The sequence below is a fragment of the Eutrigla gurnardus genome (assembly GCF_963514095.1).
Source record: "Eutrigla gurnardus genome assembly, chromosome: 13".
In the NCBI taxonomy this organism is placed as follows: domain Eukaryota; kingdom Metazoa; phylum Chordata; class Actinopteri; order Perciformes; family Triglidae; genus Eutrigla; species Eutrigla gurnardus.
In genome coordinates this window covers 23,384,201-23,408,700 of record NC_139936.1, presented here as the reverse complement: position 1 = coordinate 23,408,700, position 24,500 = coordinate 23,384,201, and the positions used below count along the sequence as shown (strand labels likewise).

The following is a 24,500-nucleotide window of genomic DNA, read 5'->3' as shown; positions in this document are numbered from 1 at the left end:
ATTAACTGGTCCAGTTTCTCTTAAAGTGGTCAATAGCACATTAGACCAAATATTGAAAAGAATCGTAATGACACCAGGACGGACAGCGAGTAAACTCTTCATGTATGACAGTTTTATTTACCTGAAACCAAAGTTCATGTGTACAATCATCTCTGAAAATACAGTACAGCTGTTTGGCAAAAACTGCCAGTGGAAGGACTGCCTGCCGTTCTCATGGTAAAAACATATGCACCACTGCACATCCGCCTTCCCAGATATGGCAAAATCTGTTCCGAATATGTTGCACATCTCGGTGCAAAGCAAAAAAAAAAAAAAAGGAAAAGAAAAAAGCTGTTTAGTTTTTAAATATTCCATAAAAGTATTTCCTTAGGAAAGATGAACTGGTTTTTGAGCTTATTTAACATTTGAACTATCTGACGAATGTCTATTCTATTTACCAATACTATACATTGTCTATTACACAAGTCTGGTCAAACAGATGGTGGATTCAGCGGACATGCACCGTGGAATATTGTACAAGTTACTGTACATGGAACTATGATCTTTGTCTGAAAGATGGCATGAGAACTATGGGACTCTAAGGCTCTTCATGCGGGGGATGGGAGGACTGATGATGTGGGATTGGCTAGTTTTCATCAGACATTTATGGCCATTCTAGAAAAGTGACATGAACTTTATGAGCCTCCGTCTTCATAATATTTAACTGACATGCAGCTCTTGTAAGATGTGCTGTCCATAACACACATGCACAACACAAAACAAAACCAAAGTTTCTGCGAGGAATTTAGTGTAGAGGTTGGCTTACTCGGCCTTTGCTGGAAGAAAAAGAAGAAGAGAGGAAGAATCAAATCAGTGGACACAAGAATCAAAGGGCAAAGTAAAAAAAAAAAAAAAGATGAAGAAAGCATCTGAGCAGCAAATCATTCAAATCCATCAATACTTATTTTAATAAAAAGTATGGTCATGCTGTGGGCAAGCAGAAGATTAGATCAAAGACAAATGCAAGAAAGAAAGACATGTATAAATAACAAAAACACCACCATGTCCTGGAATGGTGTGAGGGCACTTAAATATCAGTGTCTCCGTCGGTAGCCAAAACATGCTGCTGCCAGTGGAAAATAACCGGCACCCGTGACCCTGTGCCAGCGCAAAATGCAAAAGGCTCCTATTTCTACTCAGTGTGTACCTGGCACTTAGTGATACTGAAGGCATTGGAAACAAACACTCAAACACCTTCATCTTTCCTCCTCTTGTACCATTCAAAATTATATATATAGATTATATATATATATATATATATATATATATATATATATATATATATATATATATATAAAAAACAAAAATAAAATGGTTTTCCTATCAAAAATATGAGGAACTGTCGATGCTGCCACTTTCACCCAAGCAACAACACATGAGAGCACATAAAAGATGAGTGAGAGCGCAGGTTGGCATGCAGGTCAAAGTGTACTCACTCAGCGGGTAAACGGGTGGAAGGCATGGGAAGAAACAACAATTAGCTTTAAACCTAAAAGACAGAAGTCAGCGGCCTGGTGTTCTAGGAGCCGGCATGCAGGAAGGCTGAGACCACGCTGAAGTAAACTAGTGGAAATGGAGCAACAACAAAAAGTCTATACAGGAGATTCTACTTTGTGTGCTATGTACAGATATACAGACACTTCAGTGACCCGTCGTCCTCGTTGTGCTCAGTTGATAAGACTTACAGCTTCTGGGTGCCTTTTTACATATTCAAGTACAGTATGTGCACATTATACATACATTATTAAGATAACTGTAATTAAGATGAAAAATTAAGACTGAAGGTTGAGAGTGAATCTCAAAAACAAATACAAATTAAGATTTTTTTCTTCAAGTAAACAAATTTAACAACAGACTTTAAAAAAAGAGAAATAAGCTCTGAATGCACCCGGTAACATCACTTTGTCTTTGCTTCCCTCCAATAACAGAAATAAAGAAACGTCTCTAATGCAAAACAAATTGGTGCTTACCCCAACACTTCAAATGATAACCTACAAAAAGAGTTTAAGACAAATGGATACTAATGATCATATTAACAGCATTGAGGTAGCTGTGCTCTGCCTAATGCAGAAAATAATGAATCATGATTCATGGAGCTCAAAAATGACTACGGAAATTCATGCCAGGGCAAAATCTATTCAAGTCTTTGCCCGAAAATTAGTATTGTACGATACGTTTTTAAGGTTACATCCACTCACACCCAGCGTCCTTGTCCCCAAAGCCCCTCCCAAAAATTACAAAATATTAATTATCATAAAATAGTGTAAATTCTCTGTACAGCTCAAAACACAGCTCCGACATGGTGGGCATCCCTAACTGTTCAAAACAGGGGAGCGAAAGAGAGAAGAGTGTGATGGTAAAATCAAACACGTGGACATAATGTCGGTCAAAGTCATTAAAATATGACTAAACTCTAACCCCCCACCCAAATGTATCGGTGAAAATGTTCTAAATACAAAAAGACATGACAGCCGGCAGACTGCCACAGCAGTGTTGACTCTGAGTCGCTCCAAGTTGATGTAACGGTGTTAGATGTGTTTGTTAATGTCCACTTCACACTGGTGCACAGGGAGGGGGGTAGTGTACTGGAGTCAGTCAGGGCCACAGCATGGCGTACACATTAGTGTCGGTGCTGTAGATCCACAGCAGCAGGGGCAGGGAGATGGCCACAAAGGGCCAGGAGATGCCCTCGGCACATGCAGACAGAGAGCAGCCTTTGCTGGCCGGCTTCTCCAGCTGATTACCAAAGTCCAAGTAGTTCCTGGCAAAGAACTTCAGCAGCTCGTCCAGCAGGATGACGGGCAGGGAGATCTTCAGCACCATCATCCACTGGGTCGTGTCCAGAGGGGTGATCTGGAAGATGACCTGGGGGAGAGCACCACAGCATTTATCACGTGACACACAGCTGCTCGTACCGCATCCTGAATGCACACGCTGTCAGAACAAGAAACTCCCGTCTGTAATGAAGCCATACAACCACTGAGTCCTGAAACTCAAGCAGCAGCTAACTGGACCACCAAGCAGCCAGCTCAGTTCTGTGTTTATTTGAAATGAGTCGGCTGGTTTTGTAAAACTTACAGGCAGAGGTTCCACATAGAGGATGAGGAAGTGGAGGGACATGGAGAGGCAGATGGCCCCCAAGAGCCAGATGTTCTCCCAGGGAGGCATACGCAGGAGAGACTGGTTCTCCGACAGACTGGACAGGAGAGAGAACGCAGATGGAGATTCATTAAGAAAGTTGGCCCTTCCTTCCTTCCGTCTCCGACTGAAAATTATCCTCGGATGAGGCGCTAGCTTACCTGTTGAGAGCGTTGCACATCTCGATGGTGACGAGCACAGACAGGGCCATGGTCATTGGGTAGGGCGACTCAAACACGTGGCAGTCCAGACCGTCGAAGTCTGGGTTGTCTGGGGCGCACTGGAGGAAGTGGCTCTGCAGGGAGGAAAGCCGGTGAGTGAGGGTGAGGGAAAGAGCTGAGGGGTGAGGATGAGCACTCAGGCAGGCAGACTTACCAGCTGGTACAGCGTGATCTGAGGTCCATCTTCAGAGACCGTGAACCACCAGGCGGCAGCTCCCACTGTGGCTGCGCCCACATAGCCTACGAGCAAAGATGCCAAACATCATCATACACAAATGACTCACGTGTCAAACTGCATGGAGTCAAACTAAAGATTATTCTCATAAAAACCATTATGATTATCCTTTCATTCCTGTCCATTATCAACTTACATCCGATGGCCAGGTATCTGAAGAAGAGCCAGCCAGAGATGAGGGGCTCCTTGGCGTTACGAGGAGGCTTCTCCATGATGTCCAGGTCTGGGGGGTTGAAGCCCAGGGCGGTGGCAGGCAGCCCATCGGTCACCAGGTTCACCCAGAGCAGCTGGACTGGAATCAGAGCCTCGGGGAAGCCCAGTGCCGCCGTAAGGAAGATGCTACCAGAGGAAATAACTAGCTAGTAATCGTACCGACACACTGGCATCGCAGGTTACCAATTATCCGATCAATCTATAATAATTCCATCCCCCTAAATGGTAAGAGCAAAAATAAACACAATCCCAGAGCCATCTGCTTCCTAGACTCACCAGACGACCTCCCCCACGTTGGAGGAGATGAGGTATCTGATGAACTGCTTCATGTTGTTGTAAATAGCTCGGCCTTCTTCAACAGCGGCCACAATTGAAGAGAAGTTGTCATCAGCGAGGACCATCTCAGAGGCTGACTTGGCCACGGCAGTGCCAGAGCCCATGGCGATGCCAATCTCTGCCTTCTTCAAGGCAGGGGCATCGTTCACGCCGTCACCCGTCTGTTTGTTACAGCAGAGTCATTACCAACACATGCAAATCAGCACACGTTATCAGACCAACAGACATATTATCCACATTTATCTTTTCACAAACAGGGATGACATGATAGAAGATTTTATTGTGGATAAAGCTGTCCGGCTCACCACATTGTAGACGAATGAACAATAGAGCCTGATTTTTTTTAAAAGGCCCCCAGGAATTATCAGAAGGTTAAATCACTGATGTTGATATTTATTTATTTGATTTAAAATGTGAGTCTTCACAAAATATCCAGTTTGAATATTATGTTATATTATTATGTTCCAGGATGTTTTAGTGTCAGTTTTAAAGAGTTTTCAGCATGTTTGGATATATTCGGGATAAGACCCTGAATCGCAACTATTTTAACAATATAATCGTTGAATTCCTCCCATGCCGAGTAAAAGAATCGCACTCCGGACTTCATACCATAGCAGTGATCTCATCAAATCCTTGCAGGAACTCGATGATCTTGGACTTGTGGGACGGCTCGACGCGGGCGAAACAGCGAGCTCGGGTCACAGCCTCGCGCTGGTCGTAGGGTGAAAGTTCATCAAACTCCCGTCCAGTATAGGCCATCTGCTCCACATCACAATCCTCGCTCAGGATGCCGATGCGCCGGCAGATAGCCACAGCTGTGCCCTTGTTGTCTCCAGTGATCATGATGACGCGGATGCCGGCCTGGCGGCACAGCTTGATGGAGGCAGCCACCTCCTGTCTGGGGGGGTCCAGCATGCCCACGCAACCCACGAAGGTCAGGTCGGTCTGGATGACAGAGACAAAGACCCCACTGAATGTTTTAGTGAACTTTGTACTCCTTTCAGTACCAAACAAATGTACCAGAAGTTAGATTGAAAAAAAAAAAAAAAAAAAAAACTCACCTCGTAGTCCACGAATTTGGTACTGTCAGAGAGTATCATGTCCTCCATTTTAGGTGGGCTGTCTCGTGTGGCCAGAGCCAGGCACCTAAGGGTGTCGCGACCTGTGCCGTACTCACGGATCACAGACATGATCTTGTCCTTGGTACCTTTGCTGAGGGGAACTTTGCTGTTGCCGACCCTGACGTGAGTGCACCTCTCAATAACTCCTTCTGGGGCTCCCTGTGGAGCAGAGGAAGACATGTTCAACACGGCAGAAGAGTGTCAGGCTTCAAAGGCAAAGCCAGTCATACAGGCTTCTTTCAGTGTACCTTGACAAACATCTTGCCAATGGAAGAACGAGACTTGTTGGGGGTGCAGTAGACCGACATGGACTTCCTGTCTCTGGAGAACTCCAGGGTGAACTCCTTCTTCATCAGCTGCTTGATCACCTGCTCACACAGAAGGACACAGCAGGTGAGGAAAACCCTGCTGAGTGGGAGCAGGGTGTGACAGAGTGTGACAAAGCTGATGTCACTCACCGAGTTGCAGGCGTTGGCTCTGTCAATCTTGGACAGGCTGTTGACTTCGGTGTCGAAAACGTTCATCTTCTCAACCAAACAGGTCAACGCCGTCTCTGTGGCCTCGCCGACCTTCTCGTACACACCCTTCACCTAAACCATCCAAAACCATATATTTTACTCCTGCAGTCTATGGGTGCATGCATACTGGTGTATGTATCTGGGCATATGTATACCTAAGTGTGTAACTTCAGTATCACATTTACACTTTGTACTGGAGCGCTGTGAGTTTGTGTTACTGTCCTTTAAAGTTCTTACAAAACAAACACAGGGAAACCACATTGGCCAATACAACACATGACATGTGTTCAGTATGACAAAGACGGGGTTCAGACCTCGTTGAAGTCCAGAGAGGAGTCATTACACAGGGCACAGATGGTAGCCAGTTCAACCAGGCCATCATACTGGGAGGATTTCATTGGTTTGCCATCCTGGTACCTGAGGATATTATTATCACAAAGTATTCATTTGTGAGTTTAGAGTTCATATTATTAGATAAGTCATGTATGTGCCCATCTTTCACAGATCTCCCACTGAAGTAATCTCCATGACATATTTTAGCATGCTTGTGGTGGAGCCAGCTGTAGAGTACTCACACTTCTCCCTCAGGTGCGTAGGTAGAACCTGTGATGGTGAACTCTGACAGAGCACAGCTGTCGCCATCAGCTTTGTTGAGGATGAACATCTGGAGAACAAGAGAACAGGTGGGATAAAAGTAAATATGAGTTTTTTAAAGCAGACACAACGTCCCGTCTGTATTTCAGTCAACCAGCAGGTGGCAGCAGGAACCACAGAAAACCCAGAGCCGACGACCGAGAGCTCGTTTCAGACAGTCGGTTATCCTGCAGTGTTACAGTGTGTGTCTCTGTAAGAGCCAGGCTGGGTGGCCCGCTGCCTAATGTGAGAGAAGGGTGTTTAGTTTCTCTCCATAAAGCAAACAGAAGAGGCTGCCAGGGAGCGAGTAAAGAGATGCTGTGCCTGAAAGGAAGAAGCTGCAGTGCCAGGGCTGCTACTGCAAGGAGCTTTCTCCAACACTCTCACTCACTCATTTGCACGTCACGTCACCATGTGGGTCAGTTAACCTTGTAGGAGTGGGCGCCCTAATTCTGGTTTGTGAGCAAGCCCAGCTACTGCCCGTTAAGAGGGTCTCACACAGAAGTAGGAGATGAGAAGAGGAAGGGGGCCGGGGGAGGTTGACCTTAGGCCTCCCCACTGGAAGCCCCACTGGGGGGATCAATCAAACAGCGCACCTATAATGTAACATCAGTGTACACACCTCCAAGGTGAATTGGTTTAGTCTTTACTGCTCTGTCTGTGATCAGGACTAACCCTCAGCAGTTGCTGGGCAGATATCGTATGATGACGTGATGACTTTGCATCAAGAAAGCTAGAACCGCCAAAAGCCACTATAAGGAAGCAAAACACTGTAAAAGACTGCCTTGTTAAAATACCAACATACTAATATGAATGAGGGCGAATCATGTTATGGTAGAGGAAGAGGTAGCGGTCATATATGGTGTACTGTAGAAAAAACTGACTTAGTAGTAAGTTAGCATGTGATTTTGAACACAACTATGATCCAAGTGTATGCAGATTTCTATTTTTTTTTAGCACATATGTTGAAATAACTTACATTTCATGTACATGTGAAATAAATACTTGCATTCTTACTTAGAAATCTTTACCTGGAAATTCCATGACTTTTCCAGGTTTTTACAAACTTCATTAAATGCTGAAATGTCTTAATATGTGGGGCCACAAAGTGCCACTCAAAAGAGACAGAAAGGAACGACAGGCTGACTGCCTCCCTGAGGCAAGGTCAGTTATGTAACAGCAGCGCTGCAAGTCATCCAATGGCTCATTGTAGATTAGAGGAGCAACAGACAGCATGCAGCCTTCTTCTTTTAGAAGCTGGATCCCTGATCACAAGGAACACGTTACTCTCACTGTTTGCTTGCACAGACATTTTAGCATTTTAGCTGACAAATGTACTGAGAGTGAATTATACAGTCACAGCTCCTCTAACTGCTGTCACCTTATTCAAACACTAGGCAGCGACAACCGAGATGACAAGGCACAGGAAACCGAACTGCTCAGCAATGCACCAAGACAGTGTGTGTGTGTGTGTGTGTGTGTGTGTGTGTGTGTGTGTGTGTGTGTGTGTGTGTGTGTGTGTGTGTGTGTGTGTGTGTGTGTGTCTCTCACTCACTCTGCAGACAGACATCTGGTTGGTGGTCAGGGTTCCCGTCTTGTCAGAGCAGATGACAGAGGTGCAGCCCAGGGTCTCTACAGATGGCAGGCTGCGGACGATGGCGTTCTTCTTGGCCATGCGGCGAGTGCCCAGGGCCAGGCAGGTGGTGATGACTGCAGGAAGACCCTCAGGGATGGCGGCCACGGCCAGTGCCACGGCGATCTTGAAGTAGTAGACGGCCCCGCGGATCCAGGAGCCTCCATGGACGGGGTCGTTAAAGTGTCCGATGTTGATGATCCACACGGCAATGCAGATGAGGGAGATGACCTTGGACAGCTGCTCACCAAACTCATCCAGCTTCTGCTGCAGGGGCGTCTTCTCCTGCTCGGTGGCCGCCATCTCGTCACGGATCTTTCCGATCTCGGTGTTAATGCCAGAGGCCACGACCACTCCCACGGCCTTCCCAGCTGCAATGTTAGTACCCTGAAACAAGCAATACACATCGGACTCAAGTACGTCTGATAACATCTCACACATCTCGACATAACAGGAGCATTTTTTTCCAGGAAGTTGACAGAAACTAAACAAACAAGAAGTGGAAGGACGTCAACAGGATGTGTGATAAGTGGAGCTTACAGAGAAGAGCATGTTCTTCTTGTCCTGATTGACGGCGCGAGGGTCGGGCACAGGGTCGGTGTGTTTGATGACGGAGACAGATTCACCTACAAAGACAACAGACGGCAGCGGGTTACATCAGTTTGCATTTGTCTGTGCAGAACAAAGCATAGCTAATTATCTCTACAGAGAGATCATTCATGCTGCCTCACTAATCTTTCACATGCTCATGAATGTTCAATTCAGAAACAAGCATGCTCATTCATAAACAATGTCTTGATACACCTCTGGGCTCATTCTGTAGCCACCTTACATTTTCTTGTTTATTGTCATTCGGCTATTCTGACTCAAAACACAGGTGAAGGATTGATCCTATATTCAATCCTTATAGTATATATATGGATGAGCTTATGTGTGCGCTCTTATTTTGAAATAAAGAGAGTCTGCAATTCAAAAGTTAAAACCCAACTAGAAAAGGAAACCCTCTTGTAGCCTTGAATGAAATGGCTGATAAAACTCGCTGTGTGCCAGATGCTATGCATATGCAACCTATTCTGCTCATGACAGCCAAAGCTACATTTTCAATTTAGGAGATAAGTGGTCACATATAAAAACAAAATCACTGATATATATTACTTAAAAAGGGCCCTTGGTAACATTCCAGCCTCTGTATGAAAACCTAATTTGTCCCAGCGAATAATGACATCAAAATCTTTAGCTAAGCTTTAATCTGACTTTCTGTTTATTACTGAATAAAGAGCACACATGGAAAAATGTAAACGTGTGCGCCATGAAATGCAGAATGGCATAGTCTTGATGCTGAGCTAAAAGAAATGTTAAAAAATAAGAATTAGAAAAAAAGAAAAAGAGAGAAAAATCATATACACAAATAAAAAATAACATTTATTATAATTTAATTAATAATACCCATATTATGATATTATATACCAGGGGTAACTGAGAATCTAATTGATAAAAATGGCACAGGGAAATGATTTGATGGCTGTGGTATCATCTGCAGACATGTCTTACCGGTCAGAATGGACTGGTCTACCCTCAGAGTGGTTGACTTGATAGAACAGATGCGGATGTCAGCAGGCACCTTGTCTCCAACTATGAAAACATTAACAGACCCACAATTAGAAAACACAAAAACAAAGAAAAATGCAAAGTATGAGGAGCATGAACACACAGAAACATTTTAAATATGATTTTGAATTAAGTCTGCAACTGAAACCTCATGTTAACGGTTAATGGTCTTCTTGATTACCACTGAGCTCACCCATACACTACTTGTACTGCACAATGCTGCATGTGTACAGACTGAATGAAGATTTAACAGATACGATGTCCATTTTGTGCAGGCAGTAACTCAGCATCAGTGTAAAATAAAGCGATGAGGCACAGCTCGTTACAAGGAGGTTGCTGTGGCACACAGCAGCAGCAGCGTTGCCATCGCTGCAGGGAAAGACAAGGAGAGGCAAAGAAAGAAGAGGAAATGAAGGACTGTGAGCCATAAAAGGCCCGTCTCAAAGGAAAAGGCCAATTTGGATATATCGGAATTGCAGTGACCCAGTTCAGCTTCCTAATGGTACATAAAGGCAATGGAAACTGGGGAAATGGCTCAGGCTATGGCACAGTTCCCGTGGACGTAGTCTACATACAGACCTAGTTAGTTACAAATGCAAATCATGTCAGATTGTTACAAAAGAAGAAAATGGTATAGCTACAACCCACGCAAGCTTGCCAAATATCTAAGGCCCTTTCAGAACCAGCATTAACATGCGTCTCAGGTGATCTGATCCCAAGTGGACAGCTCGAAGCAAGTCAGTTCACAACTGGCATTAGAATAGCCCCTACACTGCCTTTTTGTTGTTGCGGTATCACTCCTTTTTCCTGAACCATTACTCATTTCATTATTATTGTGAAAGGTACCGAGAAGGAATGGGGTGTCAGAATGCCTCCGAGTCGGAGGCAACAGAGGAGGTAACAGAGGCACAACAGACGCTGCTAAAACAATGTGTTCATTTACGGCCCAGACCAGCTCCTGATCCGAGCGATCTGATCTCAATTCATTCACTACACTGAGACACATGTCACTGTCAGGTGTGGACAGGGCCTAAAGACACAAGCAACCAAGGCAGGCAAGTCCATCTGAAAAGCACATTAAATACAATAAAGAACAGTAATTTAGGAGCCAAGATGATGGTTCACATGAATAAGCTAAAGTAGAATACGATAGGTGTAAAATACAACGTTGAAATGAAAAACCCAAACTCTTGCAGAATGAGAGAGAGATTTGATTAAATGTACTAAAGTCCAGATTCCCATTTGAATGCGACACGTACCGTAATCTAAAACCCCCCATGCCCTTGAGGGAAGGGCGGGGGCAATGAGACAGACGATGCATGTGGCCAAACTGGGAAAAGCATTTCAATACGTTCCCCAATGTGCTGATCGGGTTTAAATGTGGCCGTTTCATGACAGCTGTTTCATTGTCATTGAAATGTTGGCAGGTTGGAGGAAACAGCAGTCTGCATTTAGTCATAGCCGACAGATCAGCAGGGCATCTCAGGCTACTAATTTGTTAGTTGTCAACATGTACTTCTTTACACTACAGAGAAAAGGAAACATCGAGGTTTTATTATTTATAGGTTATTATGCAATGGTTTTACTGGTCGGGTCCTCCTGAGATCAAACTGGGCTGCATGTGGCCTGTGAGCTAAAATAAATTTGACATCATAAAAGGAACTCATTTCATAGCTACACTTTAAACTTTAAATGAGCACATCCCTGGAAGGGTTAAAAGATTTACCAACAAAACATGAAATGTTCCTTTGAGGCCAAAACGCTTTACAGTTAGAACGTTCTTGTGATTGCTTCCAAGAGAGCGATGGTGAGCCAAGAAACACAGCTAGGGTAGGTTAATGGTGAAAGTAGGCTGGTATAGTCCGGTATGGTCCGGTACGCGGTACCACTTAATGAACGAGTGTCGGTACACAGCACCAGGAAGAGGCGACAGGAGCTGCTTGGCAAAAAGGCACACACGGCAACCCTCCACAATGCATTTCCATCGTGAGAAATACATTGCAGATGTGAGGTCAACATGCAGTTTGTTAGCCTCCACCAAAGAGGTTATGTTTTTGGCTCAATCCCATTTACATAACGAGAAAGGGCTCTTCCTTAAGGTGTCGGAATCGGTGATTCACAGGCTGATCCGAAATAAGTGGATGTCTGCGGAGTCAAACAAAAATATTTTTCATGATATTCGGGTCATTTGCGGGAGGGTTGGTAAAAATGAAATGCATGCATGTTTGTGAAACATTAGAAATGGCTTTTAAAGGGTGTGCTTGCGCCCAGCACAGACCTGTGGGGTTTTCATCCCAGCTTCCTGCCTTTCCAAAACTGTATAGTTCGCCTGCTGCTGGCTAATGTCAACGTCTGCTGCAGCTGACTGATCGAGTGCTGGTTTCTTTTGGCAGGCAGTCGCTTCTTCCAAAAATCTCCAAGGGAAAACTAAGTCGAGGCGCTTCATGATGGCACTAAAACATACAGGAATCACCTGAGATTTTGTTAAGGAACATTTTTTTTATTGAGTCACAAATATGACATTTTTTTTAATTAACTGCATTTTTAGTGGAAAACAAATCATAAGGTCTCCCCTGCATAAATAATGAAAATTGTATCTGTATTTTTTAAATCTGACTACTTTTCACCGACTACCATGATAGAGAGCTCTCTTGTCAATCGTTATATTCAATGGAAATTTCACATTCAACGTATAGTCTTTTTAAAATCACGATCCAAGATAAAACCCTATATCCTCTCATTTCTAGGTGTAGGACCAGCAGGAACTCCAATCTACCTTCACCCCTGTAAATAAACCAGTAAGTGTTGAGACTGCGACGCTGCAGAACACTGGAATTGTCCCGAAGCTGTTACACTGCAGACCTGCTCTGATGAAGTGTCTGTGTATAACACCTGTCCGTTTGTGTCAACATCCTTCCTGGTAGCGGTCCCAGCATCTCCTCAGGCATGACCATATCTTCACCTCTGCGCTTGCCAACAGGTCATGGAGTGACAAAAGCTCAGACCTGGTGGCGATAGTGCCTTTGGTGAGGCGGTGACTGAGTGGCACCTGCCTCCGATGTGTGTTGGAGTGCAGCTCGACCAGCCAGGAGGCCACATGTGCTGATGGCAGCTGAACAAAAGGCTGACCTCCTGTCCTGTCGAGTGGGCTATCAGAGCAGTCAACGGGTGAAGCATTCTGTAACAGTTCTTATCGACGAGCCCACAAGCTGCATTTACATAAGTACAATATGCATTTACTTCATCCAAATGGATGTTATCAAAAATCCTTCTATAACAGATCAAATACTAAGAAGCAAATAAGGTGATCATACACTGTAAGGTCCCCCTTCATAAATAAAGGATAAATAAATCTTTAAAAAAAGAAACATTGTGTTCTCATAGACAATTCCTGGGTTTTTAAAAACAAGCACTGATCCCAGTTGCCATGATAGTGATCTAGACAGCTTTAACCAAATCGACAACACTCGATCCAATAACGGGCCTTCAATTACAATCAACTAATTGTGAGGGTTCACCAACTGTGATAAATCCCTATCCCATCAATGCAAGGATATAAAACTGATACACATGTGCACATTTGTACATGGTTGCTAGCTTACGCATCATTTGCTGCATTACGTTTTAGTTTGCATGTATAGGCGACTGCAGAAAGCACTCCGGGCAGGAACGTTTTCCCACCGTGTCAAAAGTCCACACTGAGTTTCACGATTTTATCAGCAAATACAAAGCTAGCAGTTGCCTGGTAGCGGAAACAAACAACTGTTTATCAACAGCTGACTAGTTTCTTGGCTTCCTGCCATTACGTTGTCACAGATTCAACACGTCAGCCGATTTTGGAGTTGATCCTCACCTCTGACCTCTGTTACATAAGCCTCTCTCTCTCTCTCTAAATCGTCTCCCCGGGATCTCTGCTTTGCTTTTGTTATGAATCTTAAGCAGGAGACTACTCATATAACTTGCAACTGTTTCTGTTGCCATGGTAACAAACACTTATCCCAGGACTGGGAGCATATTAGTGCTCCCCTACTGTCAAAAATAATCATGATCTTCACAGAGAGCCTGGCAGAAATGACAAACCATGACTTTAAAGGGGTATTCACCACTGCTCACTCTTACAGCACATGCTTTAAAAAATAAAGGATACAAAGTTCTGAACGCCAGTCTTCTTGATGTTACAGAGAAATGCATGTTGTGAGAGCAGGGAGGCATTCAGGTAAAATCATTAGACTTAGATTTATTGTATTTGTCAAAGAAAACATAATATCTAACTTGCAACCATGCAAGGCATTAGAGATCAACCATGTTAAGTGAAAGTGTAGGTGAAAACTGTTCAGTTCAACTATAGATTACTCTCCATGTCAACAACAGTTAACATTCCCTTCATGTCTCAAGGTCAACGTCAGTCATGGGCCCCTATCCACAACCAGACACCATAGCATGGATTCCCAGCCGTCAGCACAGTATGACTTATGGTTAGGCCGTATGACAATTTCATGTCACGATTATTCTGGCCAATAAAAATAATTCTGATGTCATCCGGTTATCAAAATCTACACCTAAACTGGCACAAACACATACTGGTATCAATTTATTTTTATATCATTTTTTTTTTTTTAGTGAAAACAATCAAATAATCATCAGGTCTCCCTGCATAAATAAAGGAAATATCAATAAATCAGTTTTTCACTTGTCTACCATGATGTTAAGTTAAACAGCTTCTTCAAGTCACTCATGGGAGTTTTTTAATGAGTATTCCAATAGTTGAAATTGCATCGTCCCATTCCCACTTATGTTTAACACAATCTGTTTAATACTAGAAGCCGGCTTTAATAATGGGGACATACTGGTGCAATAGGACATATTTGAGATTCATATACCAGTAACACCCAACATTTTGGTCAATGTGTTTGCACATTGGATTAATGCATACTTCTCTCCCACCAAGCTTTGTGCCCGCCGATCCCACGGGATCGTAGTTTGGCTCGAATAGAAACCTCTGTGCCCTTCTGCAGGACCTCGCTACAAATAGATGTATTGCTTCCCTGGTCGGCAGGATGAGACCATTTCTTTCAGGCTTGCTGACAAGTCAGGAACCTTTGCCAAAAAAAGTCCCTCTGTGACGATGGATGCTTGCCAGACCACATTAAATGTCACATCACTATCCGTGGTGTTTGGAATCTGTGGAGGGTGCGGGTGCTGATGGGCAGGCTCGCTGTGCATTGAGCATGGTGCGGTGGGATGGTTATCCACAAAAGCGCTTCCCTAGAAGGTCATCTCTCTCAAGCACAATAGCAGCAGATGAGAGATCCTCCCCACCCCCTACACTGCTGCTGCCCACATGGGCCCCCCGTCACTACCGGACTCCACAACTTCACAGGCACCGGAGAACAAACCCACCGAGTTCTGCTGCTGAGAAAAGGCCAACATCCAAATGTGCAAGCCCTCATCACCAAGCTGTAAACTGGCAGCATACAGTGTGTTTCATAACAAGGACTTAAATCCACAGGAGGGAACTAGTGAAGTTATCATCAAGTTAATGTTATGTAAGTGGGGCATGATAATACTCATCCTAAAATAACTGCAAATCTAGAATATTATAACCACAGGAAGTGCCGTCTCTACAAAGGAAGCAGAAAGTAGGTGCTTCGTTCCGTTGTCTTTGTGGTCCTCCAGTTTGCACCCATGTGCCCATACCAGGAACATTCAACCAAGTACTGGCTTGTCACACTTAATTTAGTAAATTAATGATGGTCACTTGCTTTCTTAACAGCATGCTGTATTGAAGAAGACTTGAAACTAGCGACTGAGACCATAAACATTTTTACATTTACAAAAAATCTAGAGAGAAGTAGGGTCATTTCTCATAGACTTCTATACAATCAGACACTTTGCAAGCAGAAGAGTCGCCCCCTGATGACCAGTAGAGAGAATGCAAGTTTAAGGCACTTTAGCTTTGGCTTCACTTTTCAGAACCGGATGTTGCCGTCTGGTAACACTAAATAATTTGGCCAGACATTGATGTGAACATGTCTTTCATCAGCCAATGAGAAGAGGACTACAAAAGACCGCAGACTGGCCAGGGAAGACCAGCACATATCATCAACGGCAGCCATCAGAGCTTCAAGTGCTCAAGATTAGATTTGAAAAGACTAAACTGCAAAGATGAAACCAAGCATAATGTAATCTAGTTTAGATAAAAGTCGAAGAAATGCATTACACACAATGTTATTTCAATGACATTAAACTAATTTCAGTGAGTGCAATTGATGAGCGATGATGTGTGAGTAGGAGGCGGCGTTCAAACCCACAGCGGCACTGACAGAGAGCAGAGCTGATTGGCTGCAGTCTGCAGGCTGTTCTTCTCAGGCTGAGGCAGCCACAGAGGGCTCGTCTCAGTGTCCTCTACCTGCGTCATCACACGCCTCCTCTGCATGGCAGAGGTCACTTTGGAGCTTCAGCAAAACACTGTTCAGGGAAAAGGGGGAGCCTGACAGGAACCATTGTCAAAGAGATTTGGAGGATTTGGGAAGTAAATTGAGCTGATGAGCTCCTTCTGACTGCAGGATAAACATCCAGTTTAGCTTCCTGCTGGGCTGCATTTCTGATTAAGCTTCAAGCTGCCTCCAAAGCCTCCAGCTAGCTTCATCGAAAGTGTTTACATAACTCAGGGCCTTTATCCACAGATCACCCTTTTCTGAGCACAAGTGTCTTTTTTCAGTTGATCCCAAGAAAAAGCAGTGCATCTGTTTCCTGAGCTCTCCGAGTGCTTCAAGTTGAAAATCTAATTTTTTCTGAAAAGTGCTGGTGATGTCACTGTAGAAAATAGAGGATAAGCTTGTTTTGGTTGTGTCTATCAGACAGACTATCATAACAATGACAAAAAAACATTAGAGGGAGCAGATTGGCTGGGCGGACGGTTGCTGGTGAGTGTTGGGCTTTTATCCCTGTGCTGTTGTTGCTGATGGATCATCCTCTTTGCTTTAACACTACAGCAGCCAGGAGGCATGTGACGATATGAACATTTCTAGTCATAATTATTCTGCTAAAATAATTGTGATTCATAATAGTATCCTGATCATAAAATATGCCGCAAAACATACTTTTAGTTAAGAAACCAATTTTTTCATTGTGTCACAGAAAATACATCTTTAAAAAAAAAAAAAAAAAAAAAATCACAATCCACAATAAAATCCTTCATCGTCCCATCCCTAGCTATCAGATTTTCAGCATCATACAAAGTATGAAGCAGCAACCTCCTGTGCTCATGGTGAAAACCCAATGTCAAACAAATAGATAAAGGCAAAGTGGCAATGCTGGTCTATCATACAACAGTGGTTACAGTGGTGATATATTGTCAAAATATTGTGTGTCAAAACTGCCAGATAAATAGATGCTATGAGGACAAAGGCCCTAAGTTTCTGACATGTAAGAGGGTGTGCATCCGACTCACAAGTTTCTCTTCATACCCAAATCAAATAATTAAGCTTTTATACACTCTGCCTCACCTGCGGCAATAAACATGGCATGATTGGCACCGTCAGCCTCAAACAAATTATATACTGTATGCCATATAACAATAGAAAAATTATACATTTTAATTTCCAGTACATTGCTTCTCCATTTGCCCTTGTCAAGGTTACTCAGGAGTCCTGCTGAACACGTCCCACGTCACCCACTGCAGCAATGTTGCCCAGAGCAGGATGGTTGGGGCGTGATTGGGGAGGGACCAGACACCTGTCATCTTCACGACTGTCATTGCCTCTATAAATAAAGCATTCCAAAATCTAAACGGCCTATGACAGCTAAAAATAAAACCTACCACTATGCACAGAAAAACCATGCATCACTTTTGTGCCTAAGGGTTAAACAGAGTATCAAGATAACGCTAGTGCTTTAAGGACTTCAGCATTCCTCAACACATCCGTTTGCATAATTGTATGCGTGTGAGAGCCATGGGAGGGACAGCACTCTTTAGAATCAAAGCGTTACATCCTGAGGAGTGCATCTGCTGAATTACACTGACTGGACCTCAGCAGCATGAATCACTTCAGCTGCATCTCTTCTCAAAAATCAGCCATTATGAAAGGCAAACGCTGTAGGAAGACAGAGTGGCAGCAGCAGCAGCACTGTGTGGAGACGCAGCAGCTCAGCGAGGCAGCAGTCGTACGCTGCTCATGCAGGCAGTGTGGACCGGCCGATACACTAGTGAGCTCAAAATGGGTTGTGATTACACGCCACGCAAAGTGGGCCTTGATAGCATATGTGCCCAGCCCTTTGAGACAATGGGTTAATAGGAGCATCTCAAAATACATCACCCATGCAGGGTGAGTCACCTCTGCAGTGGCACATGGGGAAAGGTGGAGGAGGGGTTCAACTCAAGCTTGAGCTAAATGTGATCGCTAATATCCTCAAAATTTGGGAAAAAGGCTCTTTCAAAGGGAAACAAAAAAAATTTATAGTCACAGTGGCATTAAATCGCCAGTTTTCTGTGACTTTCTAAGGTCCTATGATATCCAGGTGTTTCCTTTGCTTGAGAGAAGTCTACAAATCAAACCAACACCTTCACTTTTAGCTGATGCTCTAGTTAAAGCAACACATACGACAGTACATACGACGGTACAACAAAGCCATGTCCGTTTAAATAAGCACAAGGTCAAGAGCAGCTCAACCTACCAGCAACCTCCACGATGTCACCAGGCACAATGTCTCTGGCCTTGATCCTCTGCACAGTTTTCCTGTCCTGCCGGTACACTTTCCCCATCTCAGGCTCGTACTCCTTAAGTGCCTCAATCGCATCCTCAGCATTGCGTTCCTGGTGGGGAGAAAAGGAGATTCAGTGCCAAGGATGTCTTAACTTAGACATGCTGTTAGACATGTTCTTGGCTCTACTAGACATAACAGTATGAAAGCATTTCCCTTTGAAAAGGCACCGACTCTTCTAAGCTTGATGTTTATTTTATCAAGTTTTGCTTCGGGACATTTATAATGTTATGTGTATGAAAATGGAATTATAAAACATCAACATCTGCCTCCGTTTCACAGTTTTATCCTTTACCAGAATCGACTCCCCACACATTTTTTATAAAATAACAAAATAAATGAATAAATATATAAAGCTAACCAGAAAGGTGCAATCAGTAGAGTGCAGATCTCTGCCAGGTGTGTCTGCAATGACCACAGTTGTAACCATAGACTGTATTTAAGAAGTGGACTTCGTGATGTCACCCATTGGTTGGTGGGCTACGGTTCTGAAGCCTCAAGTTTGGCATTTTGGCTGTCGCCATCTTGGATTTTTTTTGCAACCAGTAAAAGGAAGTGACCATATTTGGACTGTGGAGGAGCAACGGGTGGATCTGATGAACACAAGCGGCAGACCTGCAGCAACCTTACTGGATCTAGATCCATCTGGCTAAGTGTTAAACTCATCTCAGTTAATTACATTGGTAGCATGGTAGCGACCAGTCAATCACAAGGTAGCCACACCTAAAGCATACCCTGCTTTACGGTCCATTTGACTCTCAATGGACCATCATTTAGTAAATGAATATCACGCTGTATTGAAGAAGACTTGAAACTAGAGATCGAGACCATAAACTCATGTTTGCTGAGATAATAAATCAAATGAGGAGTAGGGTCATATCAGACTTCTTTTTGCACCCAGAGGAGGCGCCCCCGTTGCAGAGCAGCGATCATTAGGTACACAGCAGTGCATGCTAGTAGTGTCATTACCCATTAGCCAAACACGCCACAAACTGTTATCCCAGAGTAGCAGATTGGGGGGTTTGAGAGGTCCTTGAGCATACAGTCATAACTGTGCACCCAACATTTTAGTTTATTAAAAATAAGGTTTACTGCAGGAGAATACGAGATTAGACCTGGACAGACACATGCCCGGTCGTATAATCCTCCAGGAACAGGAAGCCTCATTGAGACAAGCATAACTTCCAGTAGAGGACAGTCACTTTATATACTTCTAACTTGAATTCGGTGTCTGGGACATTTTACACCCACATGCCAAGTGTATTAGTTTCACCTGTAAATCTCCTGCAATCCAAACCCAAAAGTCTTTCTGTTGAAACTACGTCAGTTTGGTGTTAATTTACCATTTTGGACGCTGCAGTCCCCATTAATGTTGCATTGGATGCAGAATCAGCTTATTTAAAAAGGCAGGATATTTATTTGAAGTGATAATAGATTTCATAGGTGTACCTTATATCAGTATCTCTCTTTCCATGTTGATACAGCCTCTAATCAATAAAGCAATGCATTTAGGGTAGTACTGTTTTACAGAGAATTCTTCATTTTACCGCATAATGAAATGTGATTTGCTTGAACAAAATTAATTAGATCTGGACAATTAAAATTAGTATTCAATTCAACAGTTTCCAGATGTTGTGGGATTTAAATACTTGGAAATTAAAAGTTTCTCACCTGCCAGACACCGACGATGGCATTGGCTATAAGAATGAGTAAAATGACAAAAGGCTCCACAAACGCCGTGATCGTTTCCTCTCCCTCCTCAAACCAGGCCAGGACCTGCAAATAGTATAATAAACAGGTCATTAATTACAAAAAAGAGACACATGTTTGAGATTACAACAACAACAAGAGTAAGGGACAGAAAATCAAGACGGAACCAAAAAATATTGTTCATATCAGATAAAAATACTGAAAAATCCCCTCCCTGATAGACCAGCGTATTTATCTCTTAAAGATAGATTTGATCACAGCAGTGTTTCATTCAATTTAGATATTTATATCAATAACCACACACACACAGTATTTAGAAACATAACGTCCTTGATTATCTGAACTTAATGCTAGGGCTGGCAGTCAAAATATTTTATTCATTGTTTATTCAGTCGTTTAGTTTTTAACTGCCAATACTGGCCAGCCCATTGAAATTTGAATGCCAAGTACGTCAGACGCATTTGATTTAAAAACTGCAAACCTGTCAGTCATCAACAAAACTGTATCAACTTGGATTAACACAGTTCATAAATAACAGAATCTCTTACTGCCAGAAAACAATAAAATATTCTGACCTGGAGTCCCATTAAGCTCGTTGTTCCTAAGAAAATTGCCCTAAAATTATCCTGTGCCTCGCAAGGAATTGGTTAATGTCCCATAATGTAATAAAGCAATCAACCTCAAGACCTAAGTATCTTGCTAAGGCAGATGCCAAAGACATTAAATAGCATAACTCAAATAGCAAGCATACCTCTTAATAGCAGTTTAATGCAAAGGCACGGGGCTCAATGGTGCTCTACTGTATGTCATAACAAAGTGAAGAGATTTACATTACTCAGACGTCCCTAAAGCATATGCATATCTATCCATCTATCCACATACACATGTGTGTGTGTGTGTGTGTGTGTCTGACATGTAGTGTGCAGCACATAGCGTGGTCAGAAAACTAGAAAGGTACTTTAAAAATGCACGTCCATTTACCACAGCGCTCCATAAAAGGATGCATTTAAAAAATAAATAAATAAAACACGTAGAAAACTGTTCTCTCAACACCAAATGCAATAGAAACAGAAGATCTTAATTTGTTTTTAAAATAGATGCATATCAGAGTGTAGGAGTGATTCATTTGATGTTGAGGGTGGTGTGTGCATTTGTCTGATAAGGGCCCTCCCACTGAGGGTGGAGGACCCAAATTTGGTCTGAAGTTGTGCTCTGTTCCCTTGTCAGACAGCAGCCACTGACACCTCAGTATCACCTGACTGGACGCTGCCCGCTACATACCAGCTCACATACTTCTTAACATGTTCCCCAGCCATCTGCTGATCTACTGTGCTAGCCAATCAAAGAAAGTGAAACATGTAAAATTGCAGAAATTAATCATGTTTTGCACAATGCCAAAGATATTACAATTTTTGATCCACAGAAAAAATAAATCCTGTGCTTTTTACTTAATGTAGTGAAACAAAAAAATAAAATAAGAGAGGGTGATGTTTTTCATCTTTCCACATGACGTCACATTCAGAAGAACTACTACTATGTTGACACATGCTGATGTTACATAATGGCCACTATTAAACATTCGACTGTCCAGCACTCCAAGTCAGAGGCCTGAGGGAGGCCAGCGTAAGTCATTACACAGCAGTCATGCTTGACGACTCAAATGTCTTACTTGGCACATGGTGATGGCAACTCAATGCTGCTACTGCTGTTGTCACCATTCCTCAGATGGGTCGCTAGCCTTCTCAGCTGTTTAGCTTTCTAATATGCGAGTGTAACCCCAGCAGGGTTACACAAACTGAAGACGTTCACACGTCAACAGTATGCACTGGATGAATTGCCCCCCTGCCATTCAACACACAGGGCTTAATAATAATCCCATGTGCAGCTTTGACTTCACATAAACAGCTCGAGGTGTAAAGGGAGAGCTATTTCTAAGATGCGTGGACTCGAGACTCCCTTAACTTGTTAAATTCTCTCTCTACAAGGTTATAGATTAAGAGACAGAAGTGATAGTGTAAAGTAACAAATCGGTGTACCAACCTAAGAGAGCATTTCATCGAATGGTGCAAGAAAATGTAGTGAAATACTTACAAAGGATATACATGCAGCCAGCAGAAGAATTCGTACAAGTAGATCTTCAAATTGTTCAAGGACAAGCTCCCACAGAGATTTCCCTGGAGAAAAAGAGGGCTGGTTTATTAAAAAAATAAAAAATAAATAAAAATGAGTGCAATAACATTGGTGACAGTGATGTTTACCTTCCTCAGCTGGTAACTCTGTATGTAGAGATGTGGGAGTCATCCAGGGAGCACGCAGAAACAGACCAAAAAGAAGGAAAGTTGCCCATTATTTTTAGGGAAAAGATGGAGACATACAGTTCCTGTTTCATGATGGGGAAGTGACTCATACAACAAGAGGAGCTCAGCATGTTCAGACTGAAGAGTGCAAACTTGTCTCAAATAAAACCACCAGATGTTCACTTCTCATTTTGATGATTTAGTCATCATACATATTGTACAAAAACGAGATTGTGTATTGAATACTTTTGTAGTGAGGGTATGGGTATTTTGTTTCGCCATTAAACAAGATATTAAGCCATATTTAATGAATCCTATATAACATATGGGTTTACACTCAACAGTAGCACACAAGGCCCTTAATCTTTATTACACAATAGGAAATAAAAAGGGTCTCTCCAACTGTAAAGGTCAAAGTGATCTAGAGGGAGGTCGTAGCCCCCCATGACCTCCCAGGTGGTATTAATATAAGACAGCTGTTAAAGCCCGGAACAAGGGAGATTAACTTGGCATATAACGTTACTACAGTGATCAAAGGGGCTGGTGTGTTTCAGTCCTGCTGTGAAGGAACACCCAACAAGGTTACCGCTCAACAATGTCCCTGTATTTCACCACTAACGTCAACGCCGTCGCAGTGAGGCGTAACAATGTAATCATAGTCTGCACACTGTTACTACTATGCCTAACAATGTCCCCGCGGTCAACAGCGTCCTCCGAGTAATGATTAATGTGCTACTCTGTAGGAAACCCTCGCGATCACCGGTGATGACGTCAGCCGGATCGCTCCATGGAGCCGGGTAACACACCGACGATGCCGGTGACTTTTAACCCATATCCTGTATGCTGCGCTCACGCTGGCCATGTTACAATGACAAGACATTTTTGGACCGCGTGTCAGTCATGCGGCGGCGTGTGTGTGTGTGTGTGTGTGTGTGTACACCGGGAAGAGTCGTACCGTTTAGGCCCCATTTCTCCCGCTGCCGCTTCACCTCGTCCAGGGAAAGTCCTGTGCTTTCGTTGACGCAGAAATAACTGTAAACTTCTTCCACACTCTTCGTGTGAGAGTTCTCCATGGCGGACGGACGGCTCCTTCCCTCGCTGCTGTACAAGAAGCACTGCCGTGTGGCTCTTTAAAAAAGATACAGGCTACTACTTTTAAATGAATGTGGAGTTTGCCGACTGAGAGCCGCGTATCACACCCGGATAGCTGTCGTGTTTAGCCGTGGACCGCGGTCTAGCGTGTCCCACCAGCCTGGGCAAGAAGCGGCGTCCCTCTTCCTGTGGGTGAAGACTACTCTGAGCGTCCTCTCCTCTCCGGAAACGGCGGGGTAGTGTCTGCAGCAGTGTCCTGTGTGGCGGACTGCATTCACCCGGTCCAGTGCTGTCGTGCCGTGGCGTTCCGTGTCCGACCGTGGTGCAGCTCTCTGTGGCTCCACACGGCGCCGAAGGTCTGGTTTTATCAAAGCGACTCACTGCTGCCCCTCTTCCCTGCGCTGCATGTGGACTCATATCATTGGGCGAGCGCTGTCAGCTGCGTGCAGGCCGGGGAGAAAAAACAGGAAGACGACAGAGCGAACGGGAATCTCATTCAAACCCGCTGCTTTCCGCTGAATGTGGATCAGGAAGCTCATTAGCATACATGTTGCATCGGAGACGCCTCTGACGCTGCCGTTTGGTTGAATGTTGCTGATTGGTTTTTAAACATACAGTATATATTACAAGGCATTCTACACATTGTAGTGATACTGGGTATGATATTTCCCATGGTACTTTAACCAGAAAATATCAGGTTTTATTATTATGTATGTGATTGTTAATGATTGACGTCACAATGTCCCTCAAAGGAATGAGAATATAATTATAATCCGAATATAAAATATATTCATGAAACTATTGTTACAACTACAGCATGTTAGCAGCACTATAGCATGTTAAATCAAGTACAAAATGAAAAATAACATTGGCCGTGTGCTTTACTGTATTATAATCCAATGTATATTTTCTAATGTACATTGTATATAGTATGGTATGCATT

General features: G+C 43.4%; 1 protein-coding gene across 1 annotated transcript; it reads right to left on the bottom strand.

Annotated features, from left to right (window-relative positions):
* Positions 1-1,321: 1,321 nt before the first annotated feature.
* On the bottom strand, positions 1,322-23,911 carry LOC311023310 (sarcoplasmic/endoplasmic reticulum calcium ATPase 2-like). The gene is made up of 20 exons (XM_084025063.1): positions 23,421-23,911; positions 22,427-22,444; positions 22,260-22,342; positions 20,130-20,234; positions 18,372-18,510; positions 9,639-9,719; positions 8,628-8,713; positions 8,010-8,474; positions 6,397-6,485; positions 6,136-6,238; positions 5,762-5,893; positions 5,552-5,671; positions 5,244-5,462; positions 4,792-5,127; positions 4,123-4,343; positions 3,770-3,972; positions 3,553-3,638; positions 3,339-3,472; positions 3,118-3,235; positions 1,322-2,904 (listed from the first exon to the last, which is right to left on the bottom strand). Exons 1-20 carry the CDS (start codon positions 23,536-23,538, stop codon positions 2,635-2,637), a joined length of 3,126 nt encoding a protein of 1,041 aa, XP_083881189.1. The 5' UTR covers positions 23,539-23,911; the 3' UTR covers positions 1,322-2,634.
* Positions 23,912-24,500: the final 589 nt, after the last annotated feature.